Raw genomic sequence first — 18395 nt, forward strand, 5'->3', positions numbered from 1 at the left:
CTAATCACCCATCAATCACTCCCTGTCACTATCTGTCAACGCTATTTTTTTGTATCCCCCCCCCTGCCCCCTGCCCCCTCCTGATCACCCCCCACCCCTCAGATTCTCCCCAGACCCCCCCCCCAGACCCCCCCCCCCTGTGTACTGTATGCATCTATACCCCCTGATCACCTGTCAATCACCTGTCAATCACCTGTCAATCACCCATCAATCACCCCCTGCCACTGCCACCCATCAATCAGCCCCTAACCTGCCCCTTGCGGGCAATCTGATCACCCACCCACACCAATAGATCGCCCGCAGATCCGACATCAGATCACCACCCAAACGCAGTGTTTACATCTATTCTCTCCTCTAAACACCCACTAATTACCCATCAATCACCCATCAATCACTCTCTATCACCACCTGTCACTGTTACCCATCAGATCAGACGCTAATCTGCCCCTTGCGGGCACCCAATCACCCGCCTACACGCTCAGCATGGGTATGTGTAAAAATACACCACAAAACACATTATACTACTTCTCCTGAGTACGGCGGTACCACATGTGTGGCACTTTTTTACACCCTAAGTGCGCTAAGGGGCCCAAAGTCCAATGAGTACCTTTAGGATTTCACAGGTCATTTTGCGACATTATTGGTTTCAAGACTACTCCTCACAGTTTAGGGCCCCTAAAATGCCAGGGCAGTATAGGAACCCCACAAATGACCCCATTCTAGAAAGAAGACACCCAAAGGTATTCCATTAGGAGTATGGTGAGTTCATAGAAGATTTTATTTTTTGTCACAAGTTAGCGGAAAATGACACTTTGTGAAAAAAAGCCAATTAAAATCAATTTCCGCTAACTTGTGACAAAAATAAAATCTTCTATGAACTCACCATACTCCTAACGGAATACCTTGGGGTGTCTTCTTTCTAAAATGGGGTCATTAGTGGGGTTCCTATACTGCCCTGGCATTTTAGGGGCCCTAAACCGTGAGGAGTAGTCTTGAAACAAAAATGACCTGTGAAATCCTAAAGGTACTCATTGGACTTTGGGCCCCTTAGCGCAGTTTGGCCTCGTTCACATCAGGGCCGTTTCTGTGCGCTTTCCACAGCGCACTGCCCTGTGCGATCAGCAAGGTATTCATTTTTCCATGTAACTAAATGTAGCTGGTTCACATCTATGCGCTGCGCTGAGCAGCGTTACAGAAACGTAGTGTTGCATGCATTTCTGTGCGCTGAGCTGGAAAGCGCACAGCAATGCAAGTGAATGGGTCCGCTTTTTTAGCGCATAGAAGCGCGTACAAGCGCATAGAAGCGCATGCGTTTTTTACCCCTAATTGGAGAAAAAAATACATTTACATACAAAAACAAAGTTTTATTGACAACTGCTGCTGCTACAGTAAGCAAAACGTGCTTTGAAGAAGCGCAGCGCAACGCATAGAAACGCGGACTAAAGCGCGCACAAGCACATGCGTTTTTTACCCTGCGCTTTAACACGTTTTTCAGCGCAGCAGATGTGAACGAGGCCTTTGGGTGCAAAAAAGTGCCACACATGTGGTATCGCCGTACTCAGGAGAAGTAGTACAATGTGTTTTGGGGTGTATTTTTACACATACCCATGCTGGGTGGGAGAAATATCTCTGTAAATGGACAATTGTGTGTAAAAAAAATCAAAAGATTGTCATTTACAGAGATATTTCTCCCACCTGGGTGGGAGAAATCTCTCTGTAAACGGCAGATTTCATTTTTTTTGTCGCAAGTTAGAAGAAATGGAAACTTTTTTTTTTTTGTCACAAAGTGTCATTTTCCGCTTACTTGTGACAAAAAATAATATCTTCTATGAACTCACTATGCCTCTCAGTGAATACTTTGGGATGTCTTCTTTCCAAAATGGGGTCATTTGGGGGGTATTTATACTATCCTGGAATTCTAGCCCCTCATGAAACATGACAGGGGGTCAATAAAGTCATAGATGCTTGAAAATGGGAAAATTAACTTTTTGCACCAAAGTTTGTAAAAACCAATAAATATAGGCTGAATGAGTTTTTTTTATCAAAAACATATTTGTCCACATTTTTCGCGCTGCATGTATACAGAAATTTTACTTTATTTGAAAAATGTCAGCACAGAAAGTTAAAAAAATCATTTTTTTGCCAAAATTCATGTCTTTTTTGATGAATTTAATAAAAAGTAAAAATCGCAGCAGCAATCAAATAGCACCAAAGGAAAGCTTTATTAGTGACAAGAAAAGGAGCCAAAATTCATTTAGGTGGTATGTTGTATGAGCGAGCAATAAACCGTGAAAGCTGCAGTGGTCTGAATGGAAAAAAAAGTGCCTGGTCCTTAAGGGGGTTAAAGCCCAGGGTCCTCAAGTGGTTAAAGGACCTCGGTCGTGAAAATCTTAAAATTTAAAATACACGTAAACATATACAAATAAGAAGTGTGTTTCTTCTAGAGCAAAATGAGCCATAAATTACTTTCCTGCTATGTTGCTGTCACTTACAGTAAGTACAGTAGTAGAAATCTGACATTACAGACAGACTTTAGACTAGCCCTTCTTCTCATGGGGGGGGGGGGGTTCTCAGGGTTTTCTTTATTTTTAAAAGCTCTTAGTGAATGGCAGTTGCTCCATCCAACTGCCAAAAAAGTGTACAGTGAGCAGGAAGGCTGGCCAGCATCTTTGTATAGCTCTTTTTCAGAGAATCACTTTATTAAGAATAATGGCCAAATTGAGAATACCCCATGAAGAGATGGACTAACCCAAAACCTGTCGGTTTATGTCAGATTTCTACTACCTACTGTAAGTGACAGCAACATAGGAGAAAAGTAATTTATGGCTCATTTTACTCTAAGAGAAATGTACTTCTTATTTGCCCGTGTTTTAAATTTTAAGATTTTCGTGACAGTTCCTCTTTAAGGTTATCCTCTGGATCAACCTGGATATGTGAGGTGCAAGCTAGTGCTGTAGCATCATTTCTTGCTGAACTTGATGGATAGATTTTTTTTCAACCAAACTGACTATGTAACTTTCATGCTACGGTATGGTGAATGTTGTCACCTATGTACTGCATAACATTCTGGTGTCAAATTATTGTTGCCATGGTAATGCAGTAAAACATTTTTTACCTAACATTTACCTCTGACCTAATGATATACTTAACACTAATTTATTTACCCCATGTTAATTCAATGCCTATAGGGCAACCTATATCCAACTCACCTTCACTTTCCCTGATATTAAAACCACTGTCATATTAACTGTCCTTATCCATCAGGCTTATAAATCTTACCCCAAAATAAATGCACCCAAATAATCACTGTGAAACATGACCCATGTTTCAAGTCTGCATGTATAAATTGTTTTAATATCACTAATAATAACTTTTGCTAGGAAACCAGTTACCAATTCGACTTTTACCAGTTACAAATACCAGTTACCATTTTCCAATTCGACTTTTAAAATGCAGCAATGGAGTTTGGCAATTAGTTTAAAGGTTTGCATTATAAGAAAAAAATCCACCTTTTTTGGATCCATGAGCGTCTTTTGGCATTTGTAAAGCATATCAATGAATATTTTTAAACAATTACGGTATGTTTCCTTTGATCATTATTTTTTAACAAACAGGTTCTCTTTAAAGAAAATATCAGGCAAATTTAAAAATATCAGATCTACTTACCTCGGGCTTCCTCCAGCCCCTGGAAGCTTATGCATCCCCTGCTGTAGCCACGGGTCCCAATCCGTAGCAGCTACCAACTTGGCTAGGTTGGCGGCCACTGCACATGCAGCTGTACCACTAGCGATCGTGGCTCAGAGCATTTAGTGTAGGTGCAGTGTTTCTGCACCTGTCCAGAATGCTCCCAACCCCTGAGCAGGATTGCGAGTGGCACGGTCGTGTGCTCATGCATACGCAGTGACCGCCAACCTAGTAGCTGCTACGGAGGGGACCCCTGTAGACCGGCTTGGAGTAGAGCTGCAGCAAATGACGCATAGGCCTCCAGGGGCTAGAGGAAGCCCCAGGTAAGTAGATATGATTTTTTGAAGTATGCCTGATGTTTCCTTCAACCACTTACAGTTAGTATCAGCAGTTTCTGCCCCCTTAAAGAAAACCTGAACCGAAAATTAAAAGTCAAAATAAGCATACACAAGTCATACTTACCTTCCATGTAGTCTACTCCTCAGTTTCTTTCTCCTGTCCCGCGTCCTGTTTGTTCACTGTGATCAAGGGAATTTTCCGTCCTCCATTTTGAAAATGGCCATTACCCATAACAGCTTTCTGGTCAGCACACAGTTAAACTGTAACATCGCCCACTTGAGCCATAGGGAAACATTGACATTACCTGGTACATCAGTTTTCCTCTCAGCTATAACTGACAGCAACTGATATTTTACTGACAGCAACTGATTTATTTCAGATCTGACAATATATTATCAGAACTAGAAGGGATTATTGTCAGAAGAAAATGGTGAGCTTCTGAGAGAAATTGATGGCAAGGTAACTATGTAATGTTCATTTGAAGTTACCTCATGTGTTTATTTAAATATTTTTACTCAGTACAGGTTCTCTTTAAGGACCAGAGACCACTGGTACAATAACGATGGGAATCCTGACGAATCGCCGCAGATACCCACCGCAACCACCGTCACCGCCGCACGCCAGGATCCTCCTGACATCCACTCAGCTGTCTCTATGATGGCAGAGTCATGTGAGCTGGTCAGGAGCCACTTTCATTGGCTCCTGACCTTGTCTATCAATGTAAGACAATGGGCGTTACTTACATTGATAGACACGGCCAGGAGCCAATGAAATCGGCTCCTGACCGGCTCACAGGGCTCTGCCGTCATAGAGACAGGCAAAACAAGTGAACTGCGACGGGAAGCAGCGGGGATACAGCGGTGAGATCGGCGGGGAGCGACTAAACCAGGGGATGCGCGCTGCGGCGGTGATTGAAATCTACGCCCTGCCAGCTAGGTAAACACCAAAACAGGGCGAAGATTTCAATCACCTCGGTCTTCAAGTAGTTAAGCAAATATTTAAAATCTGAATGTCTGGAATTAGGGCCTAAGCTCTTGTGAAGGACACACCAATGTATACTTGGCCTTTGAATATAGTAGTTTCTGACATATAAAACTAGAATCAAGTTTCTGCCAAATGCAGCTAAGTTAGATCCTGAGAACATCCCTTATGTCTATCTAGTATTCTCGATCACAACATCTGGAGGGAGGTGCCTCCTGTGTTTACAATGGAAGCAGTATGGACACCTGCTCCCCACATCATCTTTTCTCACTCTCTGATCCCTGTGGCCATTTATCCTTTCTTGATTGTTGCAGCTGGATAACACATTTGTAGCCGCAAGTGAATATTCCCAAATCCCAACCTAGAATTTGTGTATTTAACTCACGCTGTTACTTAAGCCTACACTAAAGACACTTACAAAGGTGACTGACAATGAAAAATGGTCTGGTTTTCTATTAGTGAGGCTTTTAGGACATCCAGCAGTGCATGACAAATCCTATACAAAAAAGCACAGCTTCCTTCATCCTCATATTTTCTCTAAAAAAGATATGCTCAGTACATAAGTCCACTTGCTGAATACCAACAACAGTGAGGCCTTTACCCAAAATCCTGGCGCTTTGGATAAACGACATTTCCGAGTCAGTATAGTTTTAAAAAATAAAGTTCTAAGAGCGCATGTATACCATATATGTTAAAATGCACCACTGGCATGTATTCATATATTCTTTATTCTTATATAATTTTATCTTATTGCTTGACTTGAATGTAAACTAGGGAGGGCCCTGTTTAGAAGACATCATAGAGAAGCATGTGATCAGTTTGGTCAGCTGATACATTTGTAAGGTGCTGATTTGCTGTGATGACTTCCTGGTTTAACACATGATCAGGACCAGCAAATCAGAACCTTACAAATCTATCAGCTGATCAAACTGATCACATGCTTCTTCATGAGTTCTCCTAAGCAGAGCCATCCCTATATATAAACCAGGAGAGACATTTTTGGCCGCTTCACCCTGTGGCTTTTCATTGTAGTGCTGACAGTGCGCAGTGACAGTGAATAGGAGACCACTGCGCTGCGGACCAAAATGCATGCAGCAAAGTGTTACAAAGCAAAAGTAGGAACATGACATCTATGCACTTCTGATATCCTTGTATACTGCACACTTAACACAATTCTGTATTGCGCACAACAATGGGTAAGTGGAAACAAGACCATGTTCCCTTTGAGAATCTATATTATCCCCTTCCCTACCACAGGTTATTTTCTCTTCAAGGGAACCTTAACTGTACCAATACCAGTTGCTTGGCAGTCCTGCTGATCTCTTTGGCTGCAGTAGTGGCTGAATCACACACCTGAAACAAGCATGCAGCTAATCCAGTCTGACTTCAGTCAGAGCAACTGATCTGCATGCTTGTTCAGGGGTTGTGGCTAAAAGGATTAGAGACACAGGATCAGCAGGAGAATCAGGCAACTGGTATTGTTTTAAAAGGAAAAGTCCATATCCTTCTTAGTTTACGTTCCCTTTAAAAACCAGATCAATGTTCACATTTTGTGCTCCTTCCTTTAATTCAGCAGTAACTTTATTGCTACTTATCTCACCTAAATGATCTATATTTAGTTTTTTGCACCACAAACTATCTTTCTTTGTGTGATACTTTTTGTTAAAAATTATTTTATTTTGTATGCATGGTAAAGGGAATAAGAAGAAAAAAACTACTGTAGATAAAACCCACAGGAAAAGGTAACCTTTGTATTTTCCTCGTATTTTTATTGCTTAGGCATCCTTTAAACTTGCAATCCTCAGATTGTATTTAACATTCAAACATCTCACATTGTATTATTGTTAATAATGAAAAGACAAAACGATTGCAAGTTTATCAGTTTCTGCACTCTTCTGTGCATTACTTATGCTTTCTCCTCCACCTAAAACAAGCTGTTGTTTTCAATGTATTCTGTGTGTAAAACATCAAAACTGCATCTAAAGTCTACATTTTTCAAATAGTGGGGAACCAGACCATACAGAATCTATCCTCATAATAACACAGTAAGTACACATTGGCACTCCCAGTGGCATACATATGAATTAGCCGCTGGGAGACTTGGGCACAGGATACAGCCGGTATATGGCTCATCCCGCTGCTGCACAAGTTCCCGGCGGCGGTAAATACTATTCCCCCTCCAGGTCCACCTGGATAGTGGGGAATTATGTAATTCAGCTTCCAGCTATTTCTGGAGGCCAAATTACAGTGTTTTAAAAGTACTTTCAGCTCAGTGTTCTGACTGTGCCGAAATTACTCACTGAGCGCTGCCATAGCTGTAATTCCTATTACAGTCTATGGTGGCGCCAGCTGCTCCCAAATCTCCTGCGCTGTAATTACAGTGTTCGCTCCCTGTGTCCTTCAGCAATTTATAGTGACATACTGCACTTAGGCTTCTGTGCATGGACAGCACTGCTGGCGGCTAAATCCAAATGGGGAAGTACAGTATGATGTCAATCTTCCTCTCCTCCAAGTGCTGGATAAATACTCCTCTCATAGTGCTCCCAAAAGTGCTGCTTGTGTACAAATGTGCCTGGCTACAGTTGTATATTACTAGTGGGTAGCAGGAGAACTAATGTAAATTATGTTTTATAGATAAATTATGGGGGGTGGGGTTGCTTGTAGCATAGTGATTTATCCATTTAAAGGATGCCTATAGTGAGAAAATTGTTACATTTAAAGAACATATTTATAAGAAGTTCATTTCTTCTAGAGGAAATTGAACTACAAATGTATTTTCTTCTGTGGCACATTTTACAGTAAGCAGTAAAAATCTTATAGATCTGACAGGTTTTGGACTAGTCCTTCTAACGGGGGATTCTCAGTATTTCTTTTATTCTTTGGAAAAGGACTCTATGGAAAGGATCTAACTAAGGATGCCAGCCAACCTCCCTGATTGCTTGCAACTTTTGGTATTTGGACTGAGCAATTGGCCTTCAATGAGTGCTTTTGAAAATATAGAAATCCCTGAGAATCCCTCATGAGAAGATGGATTAGCCCCAAACCTTTAAGATCTGTCAGATTTTTACTATCTACTGTAAGTGACATCAACATATGGAAAAAGTAGTTTATAGTGCATTTTATTCTGGAACAAATGCATACACAAGCATTTTACATTTTAAAGTTTTTCGCAAAAGTGATCTTTTAAGGTGCAAAATCGCTTTAAAGAAAAAAGGAAGCAAGATTACATACAATATAAGAGATACGTTGTATTTACCTTGTTTGACAAGGTTGCTCATTGCACTTTCTAATTTGTGCTTCTGGCTTCGTCAACTCTTTACAGTAGGATTTATCCACAAAAGTTATGTTTTTATTCATAATTTTTGTGCAAGAGACGGTTGTTTTTCTTTCACCTATCATAGAAAACATATACATGAGAAAATGCAGAATGTTTGCATAATACAGAATAACTGATCACAACCTTTAAATTGAAATTACAGTTAAAATTTCACTTCTGCTCCAATAGATTTGCAAGCAGCATAACAACTTATAAAGACAAACTGTTGATCAAAAAAGTACAAATTCTTCGTTCACGAGTGTAGGTGCAGGACAGCTGTATTCATACACGGTGGGGAGCTTAGCCACGAGAACATATCCAACAAGCTCGTCAGTTAACATTTGGTGGTCGGCGCACAGCAATGTTGGTCGCCAGGAGGAGGTAAGTAGCTAACTTTTTTATTTTAATCTGCCTCTTGTATACTTTAAATATGTAATATATGGGGCCAGGGTCTAATTTACATCTTAAAGGCATTTCAGCGCTTTTTTTGCAAATGTGTAAATATATTCCAAACAAACCTACCCTTCCCCTGATACACACGCTGCTTCCTGTTTCGCCGGAAGCAGCGTGTGTATGTATAAGCGTGTAAGCAGAGAGGAAGAGACCGGCGGCGAGAGAGCGCGATTGGAATGCTGGGAGGTATGTTGTATACAGCGCTTCCTGCCTGCTCGCTCTGCATCTGAGGGGGGAGCAGGAGGGCGGCCCGGGAGAGGGAGGGAGAGGTCGGGCTGCCCTCCCCGTGGCTCCGGCTCCCCCCTCCAATACAGTGCCCCCCTCCCAACAGCGTCCAGGGTGGCGGCACGCCCCGCACGGCCCTAGAAACGGGCATGCCAGTGATAACCAATAAGCACAGGTAAGGGATTTGTATCCCACTTTATAACACAAACACTGAAACCACAAGGTCTTTGCTCTTGCTTTGGGGAAAACATGTCTGGGGGGGGATGCATCCTCACAATGTTTTCCTCAGGCAGAAAGAGGTCTAGAGCCTGCCCTGAGCAGAGCAAGAGCATGGGGTGCCTTACAGAAAAAGGGAAAGAGGTATTGACCCATATACAAGTAACTTTTTCTCCCGAGTTTTCTCCTAGGAGACAATTTTTAATCTTCTCATTTAAATAACTTTTTAGTACTCTGGACTTAAAAAAGCAACAAAAGTAGGTGAAAAGTACTATCAAGATTATTTTTAGTATAGTATTGTCTTGCTTGTTGGTTGTGAACATATCACCTAGAGGAAAACTCAGGAGAAAAAGATAATTGCATGTGGGCCATTATGTCCTCCCAAAGAAAGTAGTAAAGCCAAAAACCAATATCTGAATATAAATAATATGAAATGTCTTGTATTATCATCCCCAGCAATAATTACTGCAGATGTCATCATATCATTTAAGTGCAATGATTTGATTAGTTGATAAGGATTGTTTTACCCTGTGGCTACATCTTTCGGTTTGTAATGTTGATCTTCTAGCTACAATGTATATCTAAAAGGTTAGAAATGTTAGAGCAGTATTACCTGATCCTGATTTTGGCTTCAATTCACTAAGATCATGCTGGAGATAATAAGGCAAGAGAAAACTTACCAGCACACAGTGAGAGAGTTATCTTATCTCTTCATTCCTTAAGTTACCTCCTCTGTAGTTAAGTTACCTCCTCTGTAGTTAAGTTACCTCCTCTGTAGTTATTTTCACACACAGTTAATTAACAGCCTGTCTTTATGTAACATCCTTACCTTCCAGCGGCAGGTCCCGCGGCGTCTCCGACGTGGTCCGGGCAAGCAGTGGGGATTCTGCGCCGGCATTCTCTGACAGCGTCCCCGGCTTCCCTGCGGCAGTGAGTTCCGACAAGCCTTAGAGGCTAAGGAGGCGGATCTAGGTGATGTCCACGGTGATGTCACTAGGTAACATCACCATGTGGGAAGTGCGCTCAATTTTGGGAGTGGTTTCTGAAAGAGATCAAGGTGTATATAAGGCCAGAGCACTCAGTCACTCACTGGCCTTGATACTAATCAGTTCGCTGGTTCTTGGCCTAGCTAGTTAGATTCTGGGAGATACATTAATACATTGTGCGCAGCATAATATATATGTACTCCAGTCAGTCAGTGCTATTATTTTGTAGTTATATATATTGTGTAATATATTCGTAATATTATCATAATATATTTGAAGTAACATCTATTGTATATTTATCTGTGTACCGAACCTCTTGCCTGCCTCTTGACCTTGCTTTTGTCTAGTCCTTTTGTACTACTGCCATCTGATACAAGTGTTCGACTCGGCCTGTCCCTGACTACGTTATTGCCTCATCCTCTCAATACGACTAACATCTGACCTATGTGTATGACCCTGCTTGTTTATTAACTACGGCATTGCCTTACTTCTCTGTACCTCAATACATCTGACTCGTGCACGGCTCTTGCCTGTTCTGATTATGTTGTATATTCTGTATATTACCTCGTCACGTATAAGCGTGATACTTTAACTTTAGAATTCTGGAGTTATTTTAAGGATTGAAGCGTTAACTTAAAGACAAAAGAGTTAACTTTACATTTGCCTGAGGTAAAATGTTTCCTGAATACTACATGCCTTATCACCATGGTGATAACTCTAGAAACGTTATTAAAGACAGGCGATAAGCTTAGTGAATTGAGGCATTTGTCTGTTTTGCTGCATCAGAATAGATTTTAAGTTTAACTTTCATTTTTATGTAACTAGTAGGTCACACATGTGCATGACTGAATTTCCAATTAGGTGCAACAATCATATATCTTAAAGGACACCTGAAGATAGAGGGATATGGAGGCTGCCATATTTAATTTCTTTTAAACAATATCAAACAATAGTTGCGTTGCATCCTGCTGATGTTTTGTACATCAAATGAAATTTCAAGTGGATAGCACTCCTATGGTTAAGTAGATAAAATGCCCAGGTCTGCAGGTCAGACAGCCCTTTAGACCCAATCTCATAGCAAGTAAAGTGAAGACCTATGTCAGTGTCTAACATGTTCAACACACTTTTAGCCCTTTATAGTACACAGACATGTAAATTAACCAATCACATAGCAGAGACACCTATGGCGACCAATCCCCAATGTCCTGGAAACTATTCCCATATCGAGATTATCTTCTAACAGTAGTGCCTTAAAGGACCTGTGATTCAGACATTCACCCGCTGCTGCTCCATTTGTTCATTGGAGCTGATGGTCCCGTGGGCGGGACGATAGCTTGTTATTGCAGCCAATCAGCACTCCCTTTGCTACTCAGGGAGTGCTGTGATTGGCCGCAATAAACAAGCCGTGGTCCCGCCTGTGGGACCAACGGCTTCAATGAACGAACCGAGCCGCAGCGCTTGGATCTAATTTAGCCTACAGGAGGGACGTTCCAGCTGCCACCCACAATCCTAGTGTAACAAATGCTGCCCAGGATCTAATCCATCAAATCGAATGTGACTGCAATTGGGCTCCGTGGATTTTAAAGTCCGATAACCCCCGGAAACTAGCAATGGTGCACCCAGAGTGGATATAATTCAGCCTGCACGAGAGAGGGGACAGGCTGCAGCATGTACGTTATATTGGCGCCAGTCCGAATTGTAGTATTCGGACCATAAGACACACTGACTTTTTCTCTCCACTTTTGTGGAAGAAAAGATGCATCTTATGGTCCGAAAAATATGGTAAACTGTAGGCAGCTTGAAATTAGACCAATCAAAATAGCTGCCTGTCAGTTTTAGTTCAAACTGCATACAAGTCAAAATTATTTGTATCTCCTTGGCCATGAGTGTGTTGCAGTTAAATACTTTGGCATGACATAAAGCAGCTTGCAGTACTGAAAACGAGCACGTTTACTGTTGCAGAGAAGCATACTTTTCATTGACTGTATGTTTTACTGTATGTGATGTTATATGCTTTACTTTACCCGATGCACAAGGCACCTCTCATCCCTTCTGTTGAACCTATCCCAAAGGATCTATTGCAATTAGGATCTTTTGAATCTTGGTCAATATTAATGGTAAAATGATTATTACCTCCTCCACAAACAGTATTACAGTCCTCCCACCCTGAGTGAGTCCACATAAATAAAGGCTCATTCCCCTTCGCACTCCGGTTTTCCGGTAGAGGGTCCAGTGGTATTGTGTATTCATAATGGAGGCCATAACTCTGGTCATGAAATAGCAGCACCTGAAAAACACACAGAAAGAGCCCACATGGAAATGAGGACTGAGATCAGGCAGAGAAATGGAACATTGGCACATGTTGCACACTGCAGTGTCTTGATGATTGGAAAATATGCTGGCACTTGCAGATGTCAGGGTTTTTTTTGCCATTCAGGAAAGACTTTGAGACTACTGTGTGCATTGGAGTGCCTTTTATTAGGAAGCGGATATTTTTATAAACTCGGAGTGTAATTTGGCATAAAAAAAACCTGTCATTTCTAGGAAAATGGTGGTAGCTTTATAACACTCCTCTAAAAAGTTGCAAGTTAACAGGTGGACTTAAAAGAGAAGGATTTCAAAACATCAGTGCTCAAGCACATGATATTTAGAACTATGCCTTCATTACTGCTGTCAACAGAATCTTTCCATATGTGCTACATATTTCTGCAGTCTAAATGAAACTTGGACGGCGGAGGCTGTCTGTGCGAGAAGCAATGCGTGTGAATGCTTTCCATTTTTGCCTCAGTCTCCTTTCCTGGACACAATTCAGTTTAAGCTCCTCTGCCTACAGAAACATATTGTGTACATGAGAATGGATGTGAACATGTGAGTTCAATTCTTTGCAGGTGTTACTCTTCATTTGTGCTAGGGGTAAAATATTTTCACTGGAATGGACCGTGGTATCCATACATTGCAACACAAATTCTATAGTCATTAAGGGGGGACTCTGGGTTCACAGGTGAGGTTAAAAACATATTTCAGTGTTCATCCTTTCATGTTTAACAACCCACCCAGTTTTTACTTACAAGTAAATGAAGAGGAGAAGTCGTAGGACCTTTTGCAGAAATCTTCTCCCAGAGTCCTCTTCTTATGTAGTTCACTGCTGTCCCAGCCATGTGGAACGTTCCAGGCTCCTCAATCTTCCAGTCATCATTAATGGACTGTTTGCCAGTATCCCTCAAAGCTGTACAAAAGTACGCCTGATATTAACATTTTGATCTATTCTTTTGTTAAGGTTTATTCACTCTAAGAATCTGGACTAAAAAGTAAATACACTGTTATAATGATTACATTATTTGAGTCTTCTTTATTGTATATTAAATATCTGTATACAATATTAACATGATTATTTATATATATATATATATATATATATATATATATATATATATATATATATATAATTGCCATTGCAGGTAGCGCAAGGCAATTTTACCAGAACTTTTGCCAGTTACATAGCATGCAGTGCGCAAGTAGTGTAATGCACAATACACTAGAAATACGCATGTATTGGTTGCGCTTTTTACGCAATGCTTACTACTAGAGATGGCCCAAACTGTTCGTCCAGTGAACAGTTCGCGGTGAACAAGGGGTGTTCTTATTTGCCCTGTCAGGTGAACACATGAGGAGTTTGATTCGCCCCCTATACATTATAATGGAGCCAAACTTTGACCCCTGACCCCAGATGGCAGCCAATCAGCTATCCCTCCCACCTGGATCGCTCCTTCCCCCACCTATCAGAAAGCCAGCACAACAGCCATTTTGCAGTCTGTGTTTGGCTTCTGTGCTAGGCAGATCAGGGAAAGCGTGCTGCTGACAGGTTGAGCATTAGATAGGTCTGTGTTCTGTGTCCTCAGTGCAGATTCTTGCTGCTACACTACACACCACTACACAAACACTGTCACCGAGAAGCCTAAAATGTATGCCTTTAGGGTGTCAACTAGCAAAAACAATGACTGGCTCACCTGCCTTTATCACTAAAGCTCTTTGCGGTTGTTTGTGGTGTATTTAGCTCTGTGTTTCGTCTGTCAGTGTGAACTGAGCCTAACCCTTACACTACCTTATTGATGTGTATGCACTCCGGACCTTTTAAAGCACTTAATTCCACAAATTTAGGAATGTACTGTGACTTCTGCCCTTTAGAGATTAAAACACGACTCTGCGTCAACTACGTAATTTTTGGTGGGATTTTAAGCCCCTAAATTAACTATTTATGTATTTTTTTTAAATGTTACATTTTTAAATTAATGTTTTTATTATGGTAACTATGAAAGGGGGGGGGGGGGTAAAGTGTTAATGTTTATTATATGTAATTTTCTTTATTGGGAATGTTTTAGATATCATTTTACTTTTTGGCCACTAGGTGTCCCTTACACTTTATTTTGATCATTTACTTTTGACCGCATAACATAACATGCTAACAGCCATTTTTCATTAATATAGGAGACTTAGATTAGTGAATGGGAACTGTTTTGCCATTCACTGATCTGTACACTAACAGATTTTGAAAAGAATGGTGCGAGGGAGCCGACGGGAGTGCGCACAGCGGCGATACATCCCTGGGATTTCAGATGACGTCCTGCAGGTCATAGATATAACGCCCACGGAGTGGTATCTAGTTAAAATAAAATTTTAGCACTCTGCAATTGAAAAAGTACTGAGAAGTAGTTAAAAAGTTCTGTCAAAATTATTCTATTCTCTTGCTTATTGGTGACTTAAAAGACATTTTATCGAAAGGATGTGAAAATATTATGTAGAAAAAGAAACTTAGGTGAAAAAGTGAATTACACATGGCCCTATGTCTCTAAAATCAAAGCTGGATGCCAACCGAAGTGGAAAACTACCATAAGTTTTCTGACCCTTTCATGCTTACCGTGTCAATCTGGGTTGCGGTGCACTTCCCCGACGCTCACCCGTCACAATGGCCAGTAGTCTTAATGAGACTATTTACACTACCCCAGGATTATGCAGCAATGCAAGTCTATGGCGTTGCATGGCAATGCGGTTAGTGTACACGGGCGGTGGCAGTAGAGGTGCAGCCACATGCTCAGAGCCATGGTAAACCAGCAGCGAGTATGACACTGAGAGGGGGGTGGCTCTGCTGCAGGGTAATCTGAAAGGGGGCATGGTGCAGCACGATTGTCCTGCCCCAGGATCTCCGGCCGCAAGATGATCACACCAAGTATGAAAATAGCCTAAAGGTTTGTCGCTCAATGGCATAAACAGCACACTATGTAACAAGATGGCAGTTACACTTTAATTGTACAGAATCCCTTCTCTCCAAATAAATAGAGCTGTTTTGGATTATGTCAAATCAGCTTTCATTCTTAGTTGAAAACTTGAACATTTGTGTAATGCACTTTCTTATTTTGCAGGAGATATATTTTAAAAAGTGGCAAATGCACGCTTATTAAAACACCGTGCATTGAAGCAAGTCATTTTGTTTTTTGGGGAATTTCTTGCACAATGTAATGTTTTCAGAGTAGCACATTTAACGTCAATAAGAACTGTATACACCCTACAATCAAATAACAAAAAAATGACATTAGAAGGCCTGATCCCTGGGGTAATATGAATACACACAGCTCTTTGTCTAGAAATATAATAGCAGTGCTTGATATATGAAACACTTGTGATTTCCTGTGGGCAAGTGCAGCTCTCAGCCAGTTGCAAATACAGTAACAATAACAAAGCCTTAATGGGATTATAGTCACAGGAGTGGTTAATAAACATCTGTACTTTCCATACATACTGATGTTGTATTGAACAACCAGCCTGCGCACCAATATCTGCCTTTAAAGGTCAAATGGTTTGTTGGCCAAAGACATAAACGTCTATAAAATTTAATTTACAGATGGTCCTTCAAAGACTTCTTCAGTGCCGGATATTGGCCTCGATTCATCATTCTCTTTGAGATAACTTTTTCCAGTTTGTTAAATTACCGAATTCGAAGTTTGGCGATTTCTAGTTGTATTTATCAAGGTTTTTCCTCATTCGGTGTGAATTCGATAACAATTCGGTAACCATTCGGTAACGTGTCGATATTTCCATTTTTCAGTGGTACTTTAACACAAGGACATAAGATTCCCATGGAATTGTGGGTAAAAGGCAGTCCTTTGAGCACTACGTAGCAACATTCTGAATAGGGCTTTACACCTGGACCAGGATTCTGAAAGTGGTTGGGACAATCCCACAATTTGATAGGAGCCTTTTCTAAAAAATTATAGTGCAGCTAGCAAATTAGTTAACCCTGACACTGCCTGTGTTCTCTTACAAGATGATTCAAGAGAAATGCAGATGTCGTGTTATAGCAAATAAATCTATTCTCTTACAAATTTATATGGTTGCAGACCTTATTCTTGCCCTTCTGCGCCTTTGAATCACTCTAAGCTGATACATAACCACTTAAAATGGCTCCATCTTCTCTGTCAGCAATGATCTGACAGGAATAACGACAGAGCAGTGAAGGAGATAACTAATCCTAAATGTAACGCTAAACCACGCCCACTTTCATTTTCATGAATTGACTTTCTTCCGTTTTAGCGAATCGTTACCGAATCGTTACCGAATGTTCGCTAACAGCTGTAGATAACTTTGATGAATCCTGAAATGAAGTTAACAAATTCGGTATTTTACCAAACTGTTGTTAACAAATTTGCTAAGTGTTGATGAATCGAGGCCATTGTATTTTATTGTTTTTGATATTTACTACCCATGTTATTACATACAAAATAAATGAGGATAATGAAGGAAGTGATGATTGTCCATTTACTGATCTCTCTGCCTACTGGACAGAGTACACTTTAGAGACAGAGTCAATGACTGTGACAGTAAAGACGTTTGTTTATATCATAACAATAAATGCCGAGGTGGCCTCCAAATTTACAAAAGTGTAGAGAAAAGGTAGGTAAGCATAAGACTTACGCTCTAAAAAGTTCACAAGGCCAATTTCATCAAATGTTTATCCAACATTAACTACTTTAGGATCCTTGCTACACATATCTATGCCCAGGTATACTTCACTCGCAAATCAGAGGCATGGATATGCGTACTGTTTACTTACCGCAATCCCCTCCTTCTGTGATCGGGGTATGAGAATCGGCTGTTCCCAACCCCGATCACTGTGCCTGTGATGAATCAGAGCCTGCAGCAACGAGACGCAAGCTCTCAGTCAAAAAAAACCTGACACTTCCGTGTTTCTATTAATAGAACATGGTTAGTTTAGCACCATCTTGTTTCCAAAAAGTAAAAATAATACACCAAAATACACCATTATACACTTTTACATAGAAAAATTATTATTTAATTTATTATTTTTTAACTCCTTCACCCCTGCCTCATAGTTACCGAAATAAAAAAAAAATTACAGTATATACTCGCAAGCAAGCTGACCCGAATATAAGCTGACCCCCCAAACTTTTACCTGAAAAACCAGGAAAAAATGATTGACCCTCATATAAGCCGGGGGTAGGAAATGCCCCCCAGTGTGTCCCAGTATAGCTAGTATAGTGCCCATATAGTGCCCAGTATAGCTAGTATAGTGCCCAGTATAGCTAGTACAATGCCCACACCTAACTCCCCCCCTCCCCCCTGCGCGCGGCCGCCGCTATCACCTGAGCCGGCGCCGCATCTTCTATTATTCCCCTCTCCACTCGTAAAGTAATTCACAGCAGTGCGCCCCACGGCGGCTGCTGTGAAGATGAGGCAGGAGCCGTAGAGAGAGAGTGGTTCCCATAGCTACAGGAAGCCGCTCTCTCTCTACAGCTTCCTGCTTCATCATCACAGCAGCCGCCGTGGGGCGCGCTGCTGTGAATTACTTTACGAGTGGAGAGGGGAATAATAGAAGATGCGGCGCCAGCTCAGGTGATAGCGGCGGCCGTAGGGGGGGAGCGGGGGGGGGGGGGGGGTTGGCGCGGACCACAGGTGACCCGCAAGCAAGCGGATCCCCTAACTTTTGACCCCCCTTTTGGGGGTCAAACATTCGGCTTTCTTGCGAGTATATACAGTACATCATTTAAAAAAAGTTTCCATAAATAGTTATCTTAGGGACTTTTTTAATATGTATGTCATGAGGGTATATTACTGTTAATTTTGCAAATAAAATCTTGTAATATGTGATATAGTATTAAAAATCACTAAACTAAAAAAATAGA

General features: G+C 41.2%; 1 protein-coding gene across 1 annotated transcript in view; it reads right to left on the bottom strand.

The window, feature by feature from the left end:
- Nucleotides 1–18395, bottom strand: part of ADAMTS19 (ADAM metallopeptidase with thrombospondin type 1 motif 19) — a 245618-nt gene that overhangs the window by 24118 nt on the left and 203105 nt on the right. Inside the window, exons 17-19 of the mRNA XM_068256553.1 lie at nt 13269–13426; nt 12334–12487; nt 8261–8396 (exon numbers count right to left, since the gene is read on the bottom strand). Of these exons, the coding sequence (XP_068112654.1) occupies nt 8261–8396; nt 12334–12487; nt 13269–13426 (448 nt within the window). The remainder of the gene's footprint in view (nt 1–8260; nt 8397–12333; nt 12488–13268; nt 13427–18395) is intronic.

The sequence above is a fragment of the Hyperolius riggenbachi genome, chromosome 1 (assembly GCF_040937935.1).
Source record: "Hyperolius riggenbachi isolate aHypRig1 chromosome 1, aHypRig1.pri, whole genome shotgun sequence".
Taxonomy (NCBI): domain Eukaryota; kingdom Metazoa; phylum Chordata; class Amphibia; order Anura; family Hyperoliidae; genus Hyperolius; species Hyperolius riggenbachi.